We start from the raw sequence: 20725 nt of genomic DNA, 5'->3' as shown, positions 1-20725 counted from the left end.
CGCGGGCAGGCGTGCGCGCTTGGCTCCCGGGAGGCCGGTCCGTGCCCTTCGAGAAGCACGGCGGCGAGGCAAGCACAAGGCGTTTGCCACGGCAGCGTGGGGCGGAGGCTCAGCCCGGAGGGACCGCGCCGCCTTCCCCGGCCTGAGCAGGCGGGCAGGAGCCTCTGCGGGGGCAGCACGCAGGTAACGAACGGCACGGCTCGGCACTCCGCCTGCTCGGGAATCGCAGGCTGAGGACGGACGGAGGAGGCTCGCAGCAAGGCTCAGGCGTGGGCGCGCCTGCCGGCCGGCCACTCCAACGGCTGAGCGGCAGCAGCGGCGGCGCCCCCCGGCTTCGCTTCCCTCTCGCCAGGGGGCTGCGAGCCGCACAGCGGTCCTTCGTCCTTGCCCGCCCCCGCAGCTAGAGCTGCAGGGGCAGCTGGAACCGTCACTCCCCCCACCGCACTGCTCTGCAGAGGCCTTTGCACCCCCAGGGCCCCTGTTAGGGTAGGGGCCACTTTCCCCTGAGCTCGATCTAACTGGGCCCTCTCGCAGCCACAAGCTCAGGGCTCAGAAGACCCGTATAGGCCTGCCAGCAAATCCCCGCTCCCCACAATTTGCCTGAATGCTCTCTCGGCCGCGCCTCCAGGCACAAGGAAGGTACCAATAGCACCTTCATAGACAAGCTAAGGAAGTGTGGGTTGGATGAGTGGACACTAAGGTGGATAGAGAACTGGCTCAACAACAGAACTCAGAGGGTCGTGATCAATGGAGCAGAGTCTGGATGGAGGCCAGTTCCTAGCGGTGTTCCCCAGGGGTCTGTGCTGGGTCCAGTCCTGTTCAATATATTCATCTGTGACCTGGACGATGCAATAGAGTGTACCTTCAGCAAGTTTGCTGATGATACCTAGCTGGGAGGAGTGGCTGATATGCCGGAAGGCTGTGCTGCCATCCAACAAGACCTGGACAGGCTGGAGAGGTGGGCCAAGGGGAACCCCATGAAGTTCAACAAAAGCAAGTGCAAAGTCCTGCACCTGGAGAGGAACAACCCCATGCACCAGTACAAGTGGGGGGCTGACCTGCTGGAAAGCCGCTGTGTTGAGAAGGAGCTAGCAGTGCTGGTGGACAGCAAGCTGACCATGAGGCAGCACCGTGCCCTTGGGGCCGAGGCGGCCAACAGTATCCTGGGTTGCATAAAAAGGAGTGTGGCCAGCAGGTTGAGGGAGGTTATCCTCCTCCTCTTCTCTGCCCTAGTGAGACCACTTTTGGAGTACTGTGTCCGGTTTTGGGCCCCCCAGTTCAAGAAGGACAGGCAACTACGCAAGCAAGTCAAGCAGAGCGCTACAAGGATGATCAGGAGACTGGAGTATCTCCCTTATGAGGAAAGGCTGAAAGACTTGGGTTTGTTCAGCCTGCAGAAGAGAAGACTGAGGGAGGATCTCGTCAGTACTTACAAATGTCTAAAGGGTGGGTGTCAGGACGATGAGACTAGGCTCTTTTCAACAGTGCCTGATGACAGGCCAAGGGGCAATGGGCACAAGTTGGAACACAGGAAGTTCCACCTAAACATGAGAAAGAACTTCTTTACTGGGAGGGTGAAAGAACAGTGGAACAGGCTGCCCAGAAAGGTTGTGGAGTGTCCTCCTCTGGAAATATTCAAAACCCACCTGGAAGCACTCATGTGCACCCTGCTCTAGGTGAACCTCCTCAAGCAGCAGGGCCGGGCAAGATGATCTCTAGAGGTCCCTTCCAAACCCTACCATTCTGTGATACCATTCTGTTAAACCCACTCCACTTCACCTTCAGCCAAGGGACAAAACAAGAAAAAATCTCCCAGTCGTTTCAAAAATTTCACAGAGCCTTCCCAGAAAGAACGCCTCTACAAAGACTGCCTCCACACAATGCATTCTCTTTATTTCACTTTTACACACAAGGGTATCCCGGTTTACAACGGTACAGTTTATAACTGCAGCACAACACAGCGCAAGGGTTCCCGAACATCCCGTGCCACACTGCCTGCATTCAAACAATCCATTCTTATACACGGGGTGACAGTCCTTCTTCAGAGGAATAGGTAAGACAGTGCTCAAAGACAGTTTGCAAAGTAGAAGGAGAAAGGGCAAAAAGGAGAATGACAATGCTCTAGCACAAGCCCAGAAAATCGTATCGCGACAGCTTCCCTCTCCCCAAGAAGCCGCCTCTCAATTCAGCAACAACAAGGATGAGACCAAACTCAATGGCCATTTTCCAAGTTCATCTCTATTCCACTTCAGAAAATGCACTTTGAGGAGACTCGTGGAGTTTTCGTACAATGCACCCAAAGCCGATGGGCATGTTTTCACCACTCTGTACAGTTACAACTACCCCAACATCGTTAGCGCTGCTACAGCTGCAAGGCAATCCCAAGGAGACAGCCTGCCCAGCCCCCACCCGCCCTTACAGACCAAAGGAAGACCTCGTTGTGCGTTTTGCTGCTCTCCCCTGGAGAAGGTGAGACTTCTGTACTCACTCCAAGGTTCAAAATACCCTTCTTGCCTGATGAGCTGGAACTGCGTGCATCAGAGCGGCTGGGTGTGAGCAACTCCCTGCTTCCCTGGGCAGCCTTTGTGGCGGCCTGTGCAGACACACAACGGCTGCCCGGACAGACGTAGTGACCAGAAGGCAAAACACACAGAGCTCAAACGTCTCAGGCAGAGACATCCAGAACCCAGAGAAGAAAGAGCCCTGTGCTGGCACCCCACTGCAATACAGTACTCACAACTGCCTTTGCTTTTTCTGCTCCTCCGGCAGGAGGGCTGCGTGCGTTTCAGCCCAACCTTGTCATTGCATTAGAGCACAGAATAAGCCGTCCACGGTCTTGCCTGGCAGCAAGTGAGGCAAGACCTTAGCTGGGGCCCCTGGAACTAACCCCACTCTCAAAGCATTTCAGAAGTGGCTGTAACGGAGCTGAAACCTGTTATTGCCTGAGCGAGGGAGCCTTTAGTGTCTTTTGTTGGCTTGTTTCTTTGGAGGGGGAGACAACCTTTCTTCTGACTTAGGATTTGAGGGGAATCGGTGGTACCGATTGCAACTGCAGAGTTAGTCTAGAGGAACTGTTGCCACACGTTGTAGCCCGGATCCCTTCCCATCGCGAGGCATGAAGCCTCTGGTTGTGCTGACTTCATGCTAGTTAAAGGAAAGACTGTTGAACTGTTCGGCAGAGAGCGTTCCGGGGTTGTCTGGCGCCATGTCGACGGCGAGAGGGCCACGGGGGAAATCCTGTTCACCGTCAGTGCCCCCGCCCATGCCACAGTGCTGTGGTGGCAGGCTGGGGAGGACGGGCTTCAGGAACTTGAACTCGCTGTTGCCCGAGCCCGTGGTGAGGCTGATCTCATAGCAGTAGGCGTGGGGCAGGGTCCCTGCAGCAGCTGCATCAGCCAGGCTGCTCTGCAAGTTGCCGGCACCATAAAGCACGTGCCCACCCTTCAGCTCCTTTCTCTTGCACAGCTTGCGAGCGACAAAGGCTGCCGTGGATGCGAGGAAGAGGAGTGAGACGAAGACCAATGAAATGATTAGATAGGTTGTCAGGGAGCCACTCTCGTCCTCTGTGGCCAGGCTGCTGTGTGGTAGGCGCATGTCAGAGAAGTCCTTGAGCAGGAGTGCGCTCAGCGCCGCAGTGGCCGACAGAGGTGGCTGCCCGTTGTCGCGCACGAGCACAACGAGCTTCTGCTTCACGGCGTCCCTCTCTGTCACCGGCCTCCTCAGCCGCACCTCCCCGCTTTGGGCGCCCACTGCAAAGAGCCCGGGGTCGGAGGCCCTCAGCAGGTGGTACGAGAGCCACGAGTTCTGCCCTGAGTCGACATCGACGGCCACCACTTTGGTGATGAGGTACCCCGCCTCGGCCGACATGGGCACCAGCTCACTGGATGGCGGGCTGCTGCCCTGGGCTGGGTGCAGCACCAGCGGCGCGTTGTCATTCTCATCCACCACAACAAGGCGGACGGTGACGTTGGCACTGAGAGGAGGAGACCCCGCATCGGAGGCGCTCACCAAGACCTTGATCTGCCTCACCTGCTCATAGTCCAGAGGCTGCAGCACAAACACGTGCCCGTTCTCAGAGTTCACAGAGATGCAGGAGCAGGGAGCCTGCTCTGCAGGGTGGGCTGGTGCCAGGGAGTAGGCCACCTTGGCATTGGGCCCCACGTCGGCATCGGCGGCACTGACGGCTCCAACGAGCACTGTGGGGACATTGTTCTCACGCACAAACATGGTGTACGATGTCTGGTTGAAGACAGGGGCGTTGTCGTTGACGTCGGAGATGTCCACCGTGAAGGTCTGGGTGGTCGTGAGAGGAGGTGACCCCGCATCTGCTGCTGTGACGGTGAGGATGTACCGAGCCGTCTCCTCCCGGTCCAGCGTGCTCACAGTCACCAGCTCGTAGTAATTCTTATAGGCTGGCCGCAAGGAGAACGACAGCTGGTCTTCAAGGGCACACGTGATCTTCCCATTGGCACCAGCATCCCGGTCCCTGACAGCAAAGAGGGCGACCACTGTCCCGGGTAATGCATTCTCAGGGAGGGGGCTGCTGAAGGAACTGACCACCAGCTCCGGTGCGTTGTCGTTCACATCCACCACCTCCACCAACACCTTGCAGATTGCCGAGAGGCCCCCGCCGTCTGTGGCCCGCACGCTGAGCTCGTGATTCTCTGCTGCCTCAAAGTCCAGAGCCTTTCTCAGTTTAATTTCACCACTTGTGGGGTCAATTGTGAACGCTGAGTCGCTCTGGCCCACTGCTTGGATGAACTGATAGGAGATGTCCCCGTTAACTCCCTCATCCCGATCAGTTGCCACCACGCTGAGAACCACAGAGCCCTCTGGGGCATTTTCCAAAACCTGACCCACATACCGCTCCTCTGTGAAGACGGGAGCGTTGTCATTTACATCTAGAACGATAATGTGGATTTGGGTGGTCCCAGTCCTGGGCGGAGAGCCGCCGTCTATGGCAATGACACTGAAATACAACTCCGCCTGCTCCTCTCTGTCTAGGGGCTTTTCCAAGACCAACTCAACATATTTGTCACCGTTAACTCGACTCCCAAAAGAGACACTAAAGTATTCGTTCTCGGGAGCGATACTGTAAGCCTGGATGCTGTTGCTGCCAACATCGAGGTCCCAAGCTCCCTCCAGCGGGAAACGCGAGCCCGGGTCGCTCCTTTCGGGGATCTTAAAAGTGACTCGTTCCTCCGGGAAAACGGGCGAATGGTCATTGATGTCCTCCACCGCCACCTCGACCCGAAAGAACTGCAGGGGGTTTGCGAGCAGGAGCTCGAAGGGGAGCGTGCAGGTACGGGACTGTCCGCACAGCTCCTCCCGGTCCAGCCTGTCCGCCACTACGAGGCGGCCGGTGCCGCGGTCTAAGCGAAAGTGCTGCCGGCCGTCCTCCGAGGCCAGGCGGGCGCGGCGATCCGCGAGCTGCGCCGGGGTCAGCCCCGCGTCCGCCGCCACGTTGGCTACCACGGAGCCGCTCTCCGCCTCCTCGGCTACGGAGTAGCGGATGGGCTGCGAGCCAGCGTGCGGCAGGGAGAGGAAAGCAGAGAGACAAAGCACTTGCCTTGCGGTCGCCATGTCGGGGCGGCGGACAGCCTCCGTCTCGCGGATCGGCCGCGCAGTCCTCCGCGGAAAGCGGCGCCCGGCAGCAGCGCGGCGGGGCGGCGGGCGGGCGGGCGGGCGGGCGCCCTCCCTCTCGCCGAGTCCGGCTGGCGTCCCGCACAGCTCCGAGCTCCGCTCCGCTCGGCTGGGCTCGGCTGGGCTGGGCTCGGCTGGGCAGGGCCGGGCTGGGCTCGGGCGCCTCCCCGCCCGCAGCCGCTCGGCGCCGCCTTGGCCGGGAGCACCACCCTGCGGCCCGCGGAGGGACTGCGCCCGCCCGCCGCCCGCTGCCCGCGCGGCCGGCTCGCCCCGGCACACGGACCCGCGCGCACACGCGCGGCTGCCGGCCGCTCGCCCGCGTGGGGGGCCCGCGGCGGGACGCGCGCACACCGCGCCGGGGAGGGAAGCGCAGGGAAGGGGCGCCGAGAGCCCTGCGGGGCCGCCGCTTGAGTCCGAGGGCCCGGGCAGCGCCGGCAGCTGCCCCGCATCTTCCGCCGCTCCCCGCTGCCCGCAGCCCGCGGGCAGGCGTGCGCGCTTGGCTCCCGGGAGGCCGGTCCGTGCCCTTCGAGAAGCACGGCGGCGAGGCAAGCACAAGGCGTTTGCCACGGCAGCGTGGGGCGGAGGCTCAGCCCGGAGGGACCGCGCCGCCTTCCCCGGCCTGAGCAGGCGGGCAGGAGCCTCTGCGGGGGCAGCACGCAGGTAACGAACGGCACGGCTCGGCACTCCGCCTGCTCGGGAATCGCAGGCTGAGGACGGACGGAGGAGGCTCGCAGCAAGGCTCAGGCGTGGGCGCGCCTGCCGGCCGGCCACTCCAACGGCTGAGCGGCAGCAGCGGCGGCGCCCCCCGGCTTCGCTTCCCTCTCGCCAGGGGGCTGCGAGCCGCACAGCGGTCCTTCGTCCTTGCCCGCCCCCGCAGCTAGAGCTGCAGGGGGAGCTGGAACCGTCACTCCCCCCACCGCACTGCTCTGCAGAGGCCTTTGCACGCCCAGGGCCCCTGTTAGGGTAGGGGCCACTTTCCCCTGAGCTCGATCTAACTGGGCCCTCTCGCAGCCACAAGCTCAGGGCTCAGAAGACCCGTATAGGCCTGCCAGCAAATCCCCGCTCCCCACAATTTGCCTGAATGCTCTCTCGGCCGCGCCTCCAGGCACAAGGAAGGTACCAATAGCACCTTCATAGACAAGCTAAGGAAGTGTGGGTTGGATGAGTGGACACTAAGGTGGATAGAGAACTGGCTCAACAACAGAACTCAGAGGGTCGTGATCAATGGAGCAGAGTCTGGATGGAGGCCAGTTCCTAGCGGTGTTCCCCAGGGGTCTGTGCTGGGTCCAGTCCTGTTCAATATATTCATCTGTGACCTGGACGATGCAATAGAGCGTACCTTCAGCAAGTTTGCTGATGATACCTAGCTGGGAGGAGTGGCTGATATGCCGGAAGGCTGTGCTGCCATCCAACAAGACCTGGACAGGCTGGAGAGGTGGGCCAAGGGGAACCCCATGAAGTTCAACAAAAGCAAGTGCAAGGTCCTGCACCTGGAGAGGAACAACCCCATGCACCAGTACAAGTGGGGGGCTGACCTGCTGGAAAGCCGCTGTGTTGAGAAGGAGCTAGCAGTGCTGGTGGACAGCAAGCTGACCATGAGGCAGCACCGTGCCCTTGGGGCCGAGGCGGCCAACAGTATCCTGGGTTGCATAAAAAGGAGTGTGGCCAGCAGGTTGAGGGAGGTTATCCTCCTCCTCTTCTCTGCCCTAGTGAGACCACTTTTGGAGTACTGTGTCCGGTTTTGGGCCCCCCAGTTCAAGAAGGACAGGCAACTACGCAAGCAAGTCAAGCAGAGCGCTACAAAGATGATCAGGAGACTGGAGTATCTCCCTTATGAGGAAAGGCTGAAAGACTTGGGTTTGTTCAGCCTGCAGAAGAGAAGACTGAGGGGGGATCTCGTCAGTACTTACTAATGTCTAAAGGGTGGGTGTCAGGACGATGAGACTAGGCTCTTTTCAACAGTGCCTGATGACAGGCCAAGGGGCAATGGGCACAAGTTGGAACACAGGAAGTTCCACCTAAACATGAGAAAGAACTTCTTTACTGGGAGGGTGAAAGAACAGTGGAACAGGCTGCCCAGAAAGGTTGTGGAGTGTCCTCCTCTGGAAATATTCAAAACCCACCTGGAAGCACTCATGTGCACCCTGCTCTAGGTGAACCTCCTCAAGCAGCGGGGCCGGGCAAGATGATCTCTAGAGGTCCCTTCCAAACCCTACCATTCTGTGATACCATTCTGTTAAACCCACTCCACTTCACCTTCAGCCAAGGGACAAAACAAGAAAAAATCTCCCAGTCGTTTCAAAAATTTCACAGAGCCTTCCCAGAAAGAACGCCTCTACAAAGACTGCCTCCACACAATGCATTCTCTTTATTTCACTTTTACACACAAGGGTATCCCGGTTTACAACGGTACAGTTTATAACTGCAGCACAACACAGCGCAAGGGTTCCCGAACATCCCGTGCCACACTGCCTGCATTCAAACAATCCATTCTTATACACGGGGTGACAGTCCTTCTTCAGAGGAATAGGTAAGACAGTGCTCAAAGACAGTTTGCAAAGTAGAAGGAGAAAGGGCAAAAAGGAGAATGACAATGCTCTAGCACAAGCCCAGAAAATCGTATCGCGACAGCTTCCCTCTCCCCAAGAAGCCGCCTCTCAATTCAGCAACAACAAGGATGAGACCAAACTCAATGGCCATTTTCCAAGTTCATCTCTATTCCATTTCAGAAAATGCACTTTGAGGAGACTCGTGGAGTTTTCGTACAATGCACCCAAAGCCGATGGGCATGTTTTCACCACTCTGTACAGTTACAACTACCCCAACATCGTTAGCGCTGCTACAGCTGCAAGGCAATCCCAAGGAGACAGCCTGCCCAGCCCCCACCCCCCCTTACAGACCAAAGGAAGACCTCGTTGTGCGTTTTGCTGCTCTCCCCTGGAGAAGGTGAGACTTCTGTACTCACTCCAAGGTTCAAAATACCCTTCTTGCCTGATGAGCTGGAACTGCGTGCATCAGAGCGGCTGGGTGTGAGCAACTCCCTGCTTCCGTGGGCAGCCTTTGTGGCGGCCTGTGCAGACACACAACGGCTGCCCGGACAGACGTAGTGACCAGAAGGCAAAACACACAGAGCTCAAACGTCTCAGGCAGAGACATCCAGAACCCAGAGAAGAAAGAGCCCTGTGCTGGCACCCCACTGCAATACAGTACTCACAACTGCCTTTGCTTTTTCTGCTCCTCCGGCAGGAGGGCTGCGTGCGTTTCAGCCCAACCTTGTCATTGCATTAGAGCACAGAATAAGCCGTCCACGGTCTTGCCTGGCAGCAAGTGAGGCAAGACCTTAGCTGGGGCCCCTGGAACTAACCCCACTCTCAAAGCATTTCAGAAGTGGCTGTAACGGAGCTGAAACCTGTTATTGCCTGAGCGAGGGAGCCTTTAGTGTCTTTTGTTGGCTTGTTTCTTTGGAGGGGGAGACAACCTTTCTTCTGACTTAGGATTTGAGGGGAATCGGTGGTACCAATTGCAACTGCAGAGTTAGTCTAGGGGAACTGTTGCCACACGTTGTAGCCCGGATCCCTTCCCATCGCGAGGCATGAAGCCTCTGGCTGTGCTGACTTCATGCTAGTTAAAGGAAAGACTGTTGAACTGTTCGGCAGAGAGCGTTCCGGGGTTGTCTGGCGCCATGTCGACGGCGAGAGGGCCACGGGGGAAATCCTGTTCATCGTCAGTGCCCCCGCCCATGCCACAGTGCTGTGGTGGCAGGCTGGGGAGGACGGGCTTCAGGAACTTGAACTCGCTGTTGCCCGAGCCCGTGGTGAGGCTGATCTCATAGCAGTAGGCGTGGGGCAGGGTCCCTGCAGCAGCTGCATCAGCCAGGCTGCTCTGCAAGTTGCCGGCACCATAAAGCACGTGCCCACCCTTCAGCTCCTTTCTCTTGCACAGCTTGCGAGCGACAAAGGCTGCCGTGGATGCGAGGAAGAGGAGTGAGACGAAGACCAATGAAATGATTAGATAGGTTGTCAGGGAGCCACTCTCGTCCTCTGTGGCCAGGCTGCTGTGTGGTAGGCGCATGTCAGAGAAGTCCTTGAGCAGGAGTGCGCTCAGCGCCGCAGTGGCCGACAGAGGTGGCTGCCCGTTGTCGCGCACGAGCACAACGAGCTTCTGCTTCACGGCGTCCCTCTCTGTCACCGGCCTCCTCAGCCGCACCTCCCCGCTTTGGGCGCCCACTGCAAAGAGCCCAGGGTCGGAGGCCCTCAGCAGGTGGTACGAGAGCCATGAGTTCTGCCCTGAGTCGGCATCGACGGCCACCACTTTGGTGATGAGGTACCCCGCCTCGGCCGACATGGGCACCAGCTCACTGGATGGCGGGCTGCTGCCCTGGGCTGGGTGCAGCACCAGCGGCGCGTTGTCATTCTCATCCACCACAACAAGGCGGACGGTGACGTTGGCACTGAGAGGAGGAGACCCCGCATCGGAGGCGCTCACCAAGACCTTGATCTGCCTCACCTGCTCATAGTCCAGAGGCTGCAGCACAAACACGTGCCCGTTCTCAGAGTTCACAGAGATGCAGGAGCAGGGAGCCTGCTCTGCAGGGTGGGCTGGTGCCAGGGAGTAGGCCACCTTGGCATTGGGCCCCACGTCAGCATCGGCGGCACTGACGGCTCCAACGAGCACTGTGGGGACATTGTTCTCACGCACAAACATGGTGTACGATGTCTGGTTGAAGACAGGGGCGTTGTCGTTGACGTCGGAGATGTCCACCGTGAAGGTCTGGGTGGTCGTGAGAGGAGGTGACCCCGCATCTGCTGCTGTGACGGTGAGGATGTACCGAGCCGTCTCCTCCCGGTCCAGCGTGCTCACAGTCACCAGCTCGTAGTAATTCTTATAGGCTGGCCGCAAGGAGAACGACAGCTGGTCTTCAAGGGCACACGTGATCTTCCCATTGGCACCAGCATCCCGGTCCCTGACAGCAAAGAGGGCGACCACTGTCCCGGGTAATGCATTCTCAGGGAGGGGGCTGCTGAAGGAACTGACCACCAGCTCCGGTGCGTTGTCGTTCACATCCACCACCTCCACCAACACCTTGCAGATTGCCGAGAGGCCCCCTCCATCTGTGGCCCGCACGCTGAGCTCGTGATTCTCTGCCGCCTCAAAGTCCAGAGCCCTTCTCAGTTTAATTTCACCACTTGTGGGGTCAATTGTGAACGCTGAGTCGCTCTGGCCCACTGCTTGGATGAACTGATAGGAGATGTCCCCGTTAACTCCCTCATCCTGATCGGTTGCCACCACGCTGAGAACCACAGAGCCCTCTGGGGCATTTTCCAAAACCTGACAAATGTACACCTCCTCTGTGAAGACGGGAGCGTTGTCATTTGCATCTAGAACGATAATGTGGATTTGGGTGGTCCCAGTCCTGGGCGGAGAGCCGCCGTCTATGGCGATGACACTGAAATACAACTCCGCCTGCTCCTCTCTGTCTAGGGCCTTTTCCAAGACCAACTCAACATACTTCTTACCCTTAACTCGACTCCCAAAAGAGACACTAAAGTATTCGTTCTCGGGAGCGATACTGTAAGCCTGGATGCTGTTGCTGCCAACATCGAGGTCCCAAGCTCCCTCCAGCGGGAAACGCGAGCCCGGGTCGCTCGTTTCCGGGATCTTAAAAGTGACTCGTTCCTCCGGGAAAACGGGCGAATGGTCATTGATGTCCTCCACCGCCACCTCGACCCGAAAGAACTGCAGGGGGTTTGCGAGCAGGAGCTCGAAGGGGAGCGTGCAGGTACGGGACTGTCCGCACAGCTCCTCCCGGTCCAGCCTGTCCGCCACTACGAGGCGGCCGGTGCCGCGGTCTAAGCGAAAGTGCTGCCGGCCGTCCTCCGAGGCCAGGCGGGCGCGGCGATCCGCGAGCTGCGCCGGGGTCAGCCCCGCGTCCGCCGCCACGTTGGCTACCACGGAGCCGCTCTCCGCCTCCTCGGCTACGGAGTAGCGGATGGGCTGCGAGCCAGCGTGCGGCAGGGAGAGGAAAGCAGAGAGACAAAGCACTTGCCTTGCGGTCGCCATGTCGGGGCGGCGGACAGCCTCCGTCTCGCGGATCGGCCGCGCAGTCCTCCGCGGAAAGCGGCGCCCGGCAGCAGCGCGGCGGGGCGGCGGGCGGGCGGGCGCCCTCCCTCTCGCCGAGTCCGGCTGGCGTCCCGCACAGCTCCGAGCTCCGCTCCGCTCGGCTGGGCTCGGCTGGGCTGGGCTCGGCTGGGCTGGGCTCGGCTGGGCAGGGCCGGGCTGGGCTCGGGCGCCTCCCCGCCCGCAGCCGCTCGGCGCCGCCTTGGCCGGGAGCACCACCCTGCGGCCCGCGGAGGGACTGCGCCCGCCCGCCGCCCGCTGCCCGCGCGGCCGGCTCGCCCCGGCACACGGACCCGCGCGCACACGCGCGGCTGCCGGCCGCTCGCCCGCGTGGGGGGCCCGCGGCGGGACGCGCGCACACCGCGCCGGGGAGGGAAGCGCAGGGAAGGGGCGCCGAGAGCCCTGCGGGGCCGCCGCTTGAGTCCGAGGGCCCGGGCAGCGCCGGCAGCTGCCCCGCATCTTCCACCGCTCCCCGCTGCCCGCAGCCCGCGGGCAGGCGTGCGCGCTTGGCTCCCGGGAGGCCGGTCCGTGCCCTTCGAGAAGCACGGCGGCGAGGCAAGCACAAGGCGTTTGCCACGGCAGCGTGGGGCGGAGGCTCAGCCCGGAGGGACCGCGCCGCCTTCCCCGGCCTGAGCAGGCGGGCAGGAGCCTCTGCGGGGGCAGCACGCAGGTAACGAACGGCACGGCTCGGCACTCCGCCTGCTCGGGAATCGCAGGCTGAGGACGGACGGAGGAGGCTCGCAGCAAGGCTCAGGCGTGGGCGCGCCTGCCGGCCGGCCACTCCAACGGCTGAGCGGCAGCAGCGGCGGCGCCCCCCGGCTTCGCTTCCCTCTCGCCAGGGGGCTGCGAGCCGCACAGCGGTCCTTCGTCCTTGCCCGCCCCCGCAGCTAGAGCTGCAGGGGCAGCTGGAACCGTCACTCCCCCCACCGCACTGCTCTGCAGAGGCCTTTGCACGCCCAGGGCCCCTGTTAGGGTAGGGGCCACTTTCCCCTGAGCTCGATCTAACTGGGCCCTCTCGCAGCCACAAGCTCAGGGCTCAGAAGACCCGTATAGGCCTGCCAGCAAATCCCCGCTCCCCACAATTTGCCTGAATGCTCTCTCGGCCGCGCCTCCAGGCACAAGGAAGGTACCAATAGCACCTTCATAGACAAGCTAAGGAAGTGTGGGTTGGATGAGTGGACACTAAGGTGGATAGAGAACTGGCTCAACAACAGAACTCAGAGGGTCGTGATCAATGGAGCAGAGTCTGGATGGAGGCCAGTTCCTAGCGGTGTTCCCCAGGGGTCTGTGCTGGGTCCAGTCCTGTTCAATATATTCATCTGTGACCTGGACGATGCAATAGAGCGTACCTTCAGCAAGTTTGCTGATGATACCTAGCTGGGAGGAGTGGCTGATATGCCGGAAGGCTGTGCTGCCATCCAACAAGACCTGGACAGGCTGGAGAGGTGGGCCAAGGGGAACCCCATGAAGTTCAACAAAAGCAAGTGCAAGGTCCTGCACCTGGAGAGGAACAACCCCATGCACCAGTACAAGTGGGGGGCTGACCTGCTGGAAAGCCGCTGTGTTGAGAAGGAGCTAGCAGTGCTGGTGGACAGCAAGCTGACCATGAGGCAGCACCGTGCCCTTGGGGCCGAGGCGGCCAACAGTATCCTGGGTTGCATAAAAAGGAGTGTGGCCAGCAGGTTGAGGGAGGTTATCCTCCTCCTCTTCTCTGCCCTAGTGAGACCACTTTTGGAGTACTGTGTCCGGTTTTGGGCCCCCCAGTTCAAGAAGGACAGGCAACTACGCAAGCAAGTCAAGCAGAGCGCTACAAGGATGATCAGGAGACTGGAGTATCTCCCTTATGAGGAAAGGCTGAAAGACTTGGGTTTGTTCAGCCTGCAGAAGAGAAGACTGAGGGGGGATCTCGTCAGTACTTACAAATGTCTAAAGGGTGGGTGTCAGGACGATGAGACTAGGCTCTTTTCAACAGTGCCTGATGACAGGCCAAGGGGCAATGGGCACAAGTTGGAACACAGGAAGTTCCACCTAAACATGAGAAAGAACTTCTTTACTGGGAGGGTGAAAGAACAGTGGAACAGGCTGCCCAGAAAGGTTGTGGAGTGTCCTCCTCTGGAAATATTCAAAACCCACCTGGAAGCACTCATGTGCACCCTGCTCTAGGTGAACCTCCTCAAGCAGCGGGGCCGGGCAAGATGATCTCTAGAGGTCCCTTCCAAACCCTACCATTCTGTGATACCATTCTGTTAAACCCACTCCACTTCACCTTCAGCCAAGGGACAAAACAAGAAAAAATCTCCCAGTCGTTTCAAAAATTTCACAGAGCCTTCCCAGAAAGAACGCCTCTACAAAGACTGCCTCCACACAATGCATTCTCTTTATTTCACTTTTACACACAAGGGTATCCCGGTTTACAACGGTACAGTTTATAACTGCAGCACAACACAGCGCAAGGGTTCCCGAACATCCCGTGCCACACTGCCTGCATTCAAACAATCCATTCTTATACACGGGGTGACAGTCCTTCTTCAGAGGAATAGGTAAGACAGTGCTCAAAGACAGTTTGCAAAGTAGAAGGAGAAAGGGCAAAAAGGAGAATGACAATGCTCTAGCACAAGCCCAGAAAATCGTATCGCGACAGCTTCCCTCTCCCCAAGAAGCTGCCTCTCAATTCAGCAACAACAAGGATGAGACCAAACTCAATGGCCATTTTCCAAGTTCATCTCTATTCCACTTCAGAAAATGCACTTTGAGGAGACTCGTGGAGTTTTCGTACAATGCACCCAAAGCCGATGGGCATCGTTAGCGCTGCTACAGCTGCAAGGCAATCCCAAGGAGACAGCCTGCCCAGCCCCCACCCCCCCTTACAGACCAAAGGAAGACCTCGTTGTGCGTTTTGCTGCTCTCCCCTGGAGAAGGTGAGACTTCTGTACTCACTCCAAGGTTCAAAATACCCTTCTTGCCTGATGAGCTGGAACTGCGTGCATCACAGCGGCTGGGTGTGAGCAACTCCCTGCTTCCGTGGGCAGCCTTTGTGGCGGCCTGTGCAGACACACAACGGCTGCCCGGACAGACGTAGTGACCAGAAGGCAAAACACACAGAGCTCAAACGTCTCAGGCAGAGACATCCAGAACCCAGAGAAGAAAGAGCCCTGTGCTGGCACCCCACTGCAATACAGTACTCACAACTGCCTTTGCTTTTTCTGCTCCTCCGGCAGGAGGGCTGCGTGCGTTTCAGCCCAACCTTGTCATTGCATTAGAGCACAGAATAAGCCGTCCACGGTCTTGCCTGGCAGCAAGTGAGGCAAGACCTTAGCTGGGGCCCCTGGAACTAACCCCACTCTCAAAGCATTTCAGAAGTGGCTGTAACGGAGCTGAAACCTGTTATTGCCTGAGCGAGGGAGCCTTTAGTGTCTTTTGTTGGCTTGTTTCTTTGGAGGGGGAGACAACCTTTCTTCTGACTTAGGATTTGAGGGGAATCGGTGGTACCAATTGCAACTGCAGAGTTAGTCTAGGGGAACTGTTGCCACACGTTGTAGCCCGGATCCCTTCCCATCGCGAGGCATGAAGCCTCTGGCTGTGCTGACTTCATGCTAGTTAAAGGAAAGACTGTTGAACTGTTCGGCAGAGAGCGTTCCGGGGTTGTCTGGCGCCATGTCGATGGCGAGAGGGCCACGGGGGAAATCCTGTTCATCGTCAGTGCCCCCGCCCATGCCACAGTGCTGTGGTGGCAGGCTGGGGAGGACGGGCTTCAGGAACTTGAACTCGCTGTTGCCCGAGCCCGTGGTGAGGCTGATCTCATAGCAGTAGGCGTGGGGCAGGGTCCCTGCAGCAGCTGCATCAGCCAGGCTGCTCTGCAAGTTGCCGGCACCATAAAGCACGTGCCCACCCTTCAGCTCCTTTCTCTTGCACAGCTTGCGAGCGACAAAGGCTGCCGTGGATGCGAGGAAGAGGAGTGAGACGAAGACCAATGAAATGATTAGATAGGTTGTCAGGGAGCCACTCTCGTCCTCTGTGGCCAGGCTGCTGTGTGGTAGGCGCATGTCAGAGAAGTCCTTGAGCAGGAGTGCGCTCAGCGCCGCAGTGGCCGACAGAGGTGGCTGCCCGTTGTCGCGCACGAGCACAACGAGCTTCTGCTTCACGGCGTCCCTCTCTGTCACCGGCCTCCTCAGCCGCACCTCCCCGCTTTGGGCGCCCACTGCAAAGAGCCCGGGGTCGGAGGCCCTCAGCAGGTGGTACGAGAGCCATGAGTTCTGCCCTGAGTCGGCATCGACGGCCACCACTTTGGTGATGAGGTACCCCGCCTCGGCCGACATGGGCACCAGCTCACTGGATGGCGGGCTGCTGCCCTGGGCTGGGTGCAGCACCAGCGGCGCGTTGTCATTCTCATCCACCACAACAAGGCGGACGGTGACGTTGGCACTGAGAGGAGGAGACCCCGCATCGGAGGCGCTCACCAAGACCTTGATCTGCCTCACCTGCTCATAGTCCAGAGGCTGCAGCACAAACACGTGCCCGTTCTCAGAGTTCACAGAGATGCAGGAGCAGGGAGCCTGCTCTGCAGGGTGGGCTGGTGCCAGGGAGTAGGCCACCTTGGCATTGGGCCCCACGTCAGCATCGGCGGCACTGACGGCTCCAACGAGCACTGTGGGGACATTGTTCTCACGCACAAACATGGTGTACGATGTCTGGTTGAAGACAGGGGCGTTGTCGTTGACGTCGGAGATGTCCACCGTGAAGGTCTGGGTGGTCGTGAGAGGAGGTGACCCCGCATCTGCTGCTGTGACGGTGAGGATGTACCGAGCCGTCTCCTCCCGGTCCAGCATGCTCACAGTCACCAGCTCGTAGTAATTCTTATAGGCTGGCCGCAAGGAGAACGACAGCTGGTCTTCAAGGGCGCACGTGATCTTCCCATTGGCACCAGCATCCCGGTCCCTGACAGCAAAGAGGGCGACCACTGTCCCGGGTAATGCATTCTCAGGGAGGGGGCTGCTGAAGGAACTGACCACCAGCTCCGGTGCGTTGTCGTTCACATCCACCACCTCCACCAACACCTTGCAGATTGCCGAGAGGCCCCCTCCATCTGTGGCCCGCACGCTGAGCTCGTGATTCTCTGCCGCCTCAAAGTCCAGAGCCCTTCTCAGTATAATTTCACCACTTGTGGGGTCAATTGTGAACGCTGAGTCGCTCTGGCCCACCGCTTGGATGAACTGATAGGAGATGTCCCCGTTAACTCCCTCATCCTGATCGGTTGCCACCACGCTGAGAACCACAGAGCCCTCTGGGGCATTTTCCAAAACCTGACCAATGTACACCTCCTCCGTGAAGACGGGAGCGTTGTCATTTACATCTAGAACGATAATGTGGATTTGGGTGGTCCCAGTCCTGGGTGGAGAGCCGCCGTCTATGGCGATGACACTGAAATACAACTCCGCCTGCTCCTCTCTGTCTAGGGGCTTTTCCAAGACCAACTCAACATACTTCTTACCCTTAACTCGACTCCCAAAAGAGACACTAAAGTATTCGTTCTCGGGAGCGATACTGTAAGCCTGGATGCTGTTGCTGCCAACATCGAGGTCCCAAGCTCCCTCCAGCGGGAAACGCGAGCCCGGGTCGCTCGTTTCCGGGATCTTAAAAGTGACTCGTTCCTCCGGGAAAACGGGCGAATGGTCATTGATGTCCTCCACCGCCACCTCGACCCGAAAGAACTGCAGGGGGTTTGCGAGCAGGAGCTCGAAGGGGAGCGTGCAGGTACGGGACTGTCCGCACAGCTCCTCCCGGTCCAGCCTGTCCGCCACTACGAGGCGGCCGGTGCCGCGGTCTAAGCGAAAGTGCTGCCGGCCGTCCTCCGAGGCCAGGCGGGCGCGGCGATCCGCGAGCTGCGCCGGGGTCAGCCCCGCGTCCGCCGCCACGTTGGCTACCACGGAGCCGCTCTCCGCCTCCTCGGCTACGGAGTAGCGGATGGGCTGCGAGCCAGCGTGCGGCAGGGAGAGGAAAGCAGAGAGACAAAGCACTTGCCTTGCGGTCGCCATGTCGGGGCGGCGGACAGCCTCCGTCTCGCGGATCGGCCGCGCAGTCCTCCGCGGAAAGCGGCGCCCGGCAGCAGCGCGGCGGGGCGGCGGGCGGGCGGGCGGGCGGGCGCCCTCCCTCTCGCCGAGTCCGGCTGGCGTCCCGCACAGCTCCGAGCTCCGCTCCGCTCGGCTGGGCTCGGCTGGGCTGGGCTCGGCTGGGCTGGGCTCGGCTGGGCAGGGCCGGGCTGGGCTCGGGCGCCTCCCCGCCCGCAGCCGCTCGGCGCCGCCTTGGCCGGGAGCACCACCCTGCGGCCCGCGGAGGGACTGCGCCCGCCCGCCGCCCGCTGCCCGCGCGGCCGGCTCGCCCCGGCACACGGACCCGCGCGCACACGCGCGGCTGCCGGCCGCTCGCCCGCGTGGGGGGCCCGCGGCGGGACGCGCGCACACCGCGCCGGGGAGGGAAGCGCAGGGAAGGGGCGCCGAGAGCCCTGCGGGGCCGCCGCTTGAGTCCGAGGGCCCGGGCAGCGCCGGCAGCTGCCCCGCATCTTCCACCGCTCCCCGCTGCCCGCAGCCCGCGGGCAGGCGTGCGCGCTTGGCTCCCGGGAGGCCGGTCCGTGCCCTTCGAGAAGCACGGCGGCGAGGCAAGCACAAGGCGTTTGCCACGGCAGCGTGGGGCGGAGGCTCAGCCCGGAGGGACCGCGCCGCCTTCCCCGGCCTGAGCAGGCGGGCAGGAGCCTCTGCGGGGGCAGCACGCAGGTAACGAACGGCACGGCTCGGCACTCCGCCTGCTCGGGAATCGCAGGCTGAGGACGGACGGAGGAGGCTCGCTGCAAGCTCCTCCTCGGCCGCCTGCGGATGATGCTGCTGTCCGCCCGCCGGGCCCTGGTTGAGTTTGATGAAGGTACTGGTGAAGCCATCTAACAGGGTGGCTGTGGCAGAGCGTGGCGGCTGCCCACAGTCTCGCACCAGTACGATGAGTCTCTGCCGGGGCACCTCCCTCTCCGACACGGCCCACGCTGTCCGCACCGTGCCGCAGTGCAGCCCCACTCAAAACAGCCCCGGCTCCGTCACCTTGGCCAGCTCGTATGACAGCCACGCATTCTGCCCCGTGCCCGCATCCAGCGCCACCACCTTGGCCACCAGGTAGCCCACCCGCACCGAGCACGGCACCAGCTCACCCGCCACCGCGCTGCCCTCAGGCGGTGGGTGCAACACGACGGGTGCATTGTCATTCTCGTCCTGCACCACCACGTGCAGCACAGCCTGGGTGATGAGTGGTGGCGAGCCTCCGTCGGTAGCACGCACCACCACCTAGAAGGTGTGCACCTCTTCATAGCCCAGTGGGCGCAGGGTACGCGCGATTCTGCTCTCCGCGTCCACGGATACGTAAGAGTTCGCTACGGGGCCCCAGCGTGTATATTACGTGGGCGTTTTTTCCCACATTGGCGTCTGTGGTGCTTAAGTAACCCCGGTTTGTCCCTTGGGGCTCGTTTTCGCTCAGCGCCATAGTGTAAATTGCTTGGGTGAAGGTGGGCGCGTTGTCCTTCATGGCCAAGATTTGCACAAGCAGCGTCTTGGACCCCGAAAGCGCAGGGGAGCCCTCGTCGCCAGCCCCCACTGTCACGATGTACTCTGCCACCTACTCCCGGTCCAGGGCCGCTGATGTCAGCAGCGCATACACGTCAGCCATCAGCAGTGTGATGCTGAACGGCTGCCGAAGCTGCTGTCTCCCGAGTCCCGGTCCCGTATGTTGAAGAGGGACACCACAGTGTTCAGCGGCGCAGCTTCCATGAGGGTGTTGGTGAGGGACGTGATGATCAGCTCGGGGGCGTTGTTGTTCAAGTCTTCCACCTGCACCTTCACCTTGCAGTGCATGGACAGGCCCCCTTCGTCTCGGGCCTGAACGTCTATCTCATAGGTCTTCGTTTCTTCACAACCTACCGTCTTTGAGTGGCATCTGTCCTGTCTCTGAATTTATTTTAAACGTCAGGTGATTTTCTTCTGAATTTTGAACTATGGAATAGGCTATTTCCCGGTTCGTTCCTGAATCTAAATCGCTAGCAGACACCGCCACCACTAAGGTATCCTTGGACCTATTTTCTAATACCCAGACTTTATACAGGCTCTGGGTAAATACCGGGATATTGTCATTTGTATCCAGGACTACTATGCGGATTAAGGCTGTACTAGAGCACGGTGGAGAACCACCATCCACAGCTGTGACAGTGAAAGCCACTTCTGCCTACTGCTCCCGGTCTAGGGCTCGGTCCAACACCAGCTTGGTGTACCTCCTGCCATCACTCCGCCTCCGTGTGTAGATATGGAAATAGTCGTTCGAGCTGATACTGTAATGCTGAAGACCGTTGTTCCCCACATCTGGATCCTGAGCGCGCTCCAACAAAAATCGAGCTTCCGGCATTGCAGTTTCCAGGATCTTTAAAACTATCTCTTTATTTAAGAACACGGGAGCATGATCGTTTATGTCGGTGAGGCTTACCTCAGCTCGGAAAGACTGCAGTGGGCTCTGCAGCAGCACCTCGAAATGCACCAGGCAGGGCTCGCTCTGCCCGCACAGCACCTCTCGGTCCAACTGCTCTCGCACCACCAAATCACTGGTGTGTTGGTTCAGCTGCAAATGCTGCTTTTCTCCTTCAGGAACGAGCCAAGCCTGACGAGCAGATAATTCCTCACCCAAATCCATAGCGATATTCGTCACAAAGGAGCTTGTCTCCCCCTCTTCGGGTAGAGACTACCGGGCGGTTTGTGCTCTCATCCCCGTCAGGCAGAGGAGCAGGCTCAGAGCCACCGCTCGCCCTGGAAGCTGTTCCTCGCTCTTCATCAGCTCCATTCCCTCTTAGTGAACCGATTTCCTCCCTCTGTGACCTGGATAGAGCTGCTGATCCAGCCTGCCGATCCCCGAGCAGCTCGGAGCAGCCCGGGATGGTGCAGCCCCA

General features: G+C 60.0%; 3 protein-coding genes and 1 pseudogene across 3 annotated transcripts; all 4 read right to left on the bottom strand.

Annotated features, from left to right (window-relative positions):
• Window positions 1–1872: 1872 nt before the first annotated feature.
• Window positions 1873–5867, bottom strand: LOC135314709 (protocadherin beta-15-like). Its single transcript, XM_064458813.1, has one exon. The coding sequence runs from the start codon at window positions 5581–5583 to the stop codon at window positions 3145–3147; it is 2439 nt and encodes an 812-aa protein (XP_064314883.1). The 5' UTR covers window positions 5584–5867; the 3' UTR covers window positions 1873–3144.
• A 2125-nt stretch (window positions 5868–7992) lies between these two features.
• LOC135314708 (protocadherin beta-15-like) lies at window positions 7993–11889 on the bottom strand. The gene has a single exon (XM_064458812.1). The coding sequence runs from the start codon at window positions 11701–11703 to the stop codon at window positions 9265–9267; it is 2439 nt and encodes an 812-aa protein (XP_064314882.1). The 5' UTR covers window positions 11704–11889; the 3' UTR covers window positions 7993–9264.
• A 2678-nt stretch (window positions 11890–14567) lies between these two features.
• Window positions 14568–17986, bottom strand: LOC135314707 (protocadherin beta-15-like). The gene has a single exon (XM_064458811.1). The coding sequence runs from the start codon at window positions 17790–17792 to the stop codon at window positions 15354–15356; it is 2439 nt and encodes an 812-aa protein (XP_064314881.1). The 5' UTR covers window positions 17793–17986; the 3' UTR covers window positions 14568–15353.
• A 467-nt stretch (window positions 17987–18453) lies between these two features.
• LOC135314606 (protocadherin beta-14-like) lies at window positions 18454–20521 on the bottom strand (annotated as a pseudogene).
• Window positions 20522–20725: the final 204 nt, after the last annotated feature.

This window comes from Phalacrocorax carbo, chromosome 8 (assembly GCF_963921805.1).
Source record: "Phalacrocorax carbo chromosome 8, bPhaCar2.1, whole genome shotgun sequence".
NCBI classification, from domain to species: Eukaryota; Metazoa; Chordata; class Aves; order Suliformes; family Phalacrocoracidae; genus Phalacrocorax; species Phalacrocorax carbo.
This window is presented reverse-complemented; position numbering and strand designations above follow the sequence as displayed.

Bases quoted from the DNA above. Each gene is read 5' to 3' on its own strand.
- LOC135314709 (XM_064458813.1), bottom strand. From the start codon at position 5,583: ATGGCGACCGCAAGGCAAGTGCTTTGTCTCTCTGCTTTCCTCTCCCTG.
- LOC135314708 (XM_064458812.1), bottom strand. From the start codon at position 11,703: ATGGCGACCGCAAGGCAAGTGCTTTGTCTCTCTGCTTTCCTCTCCCTG.
- LOC135314707 (XM_064458811.1), bottom strand. From the start codon at position 17,792: ATGGCGACCGCAAGGCAAGTGCTTTGTCTCTCTGCTTTCCTCTCCCTG.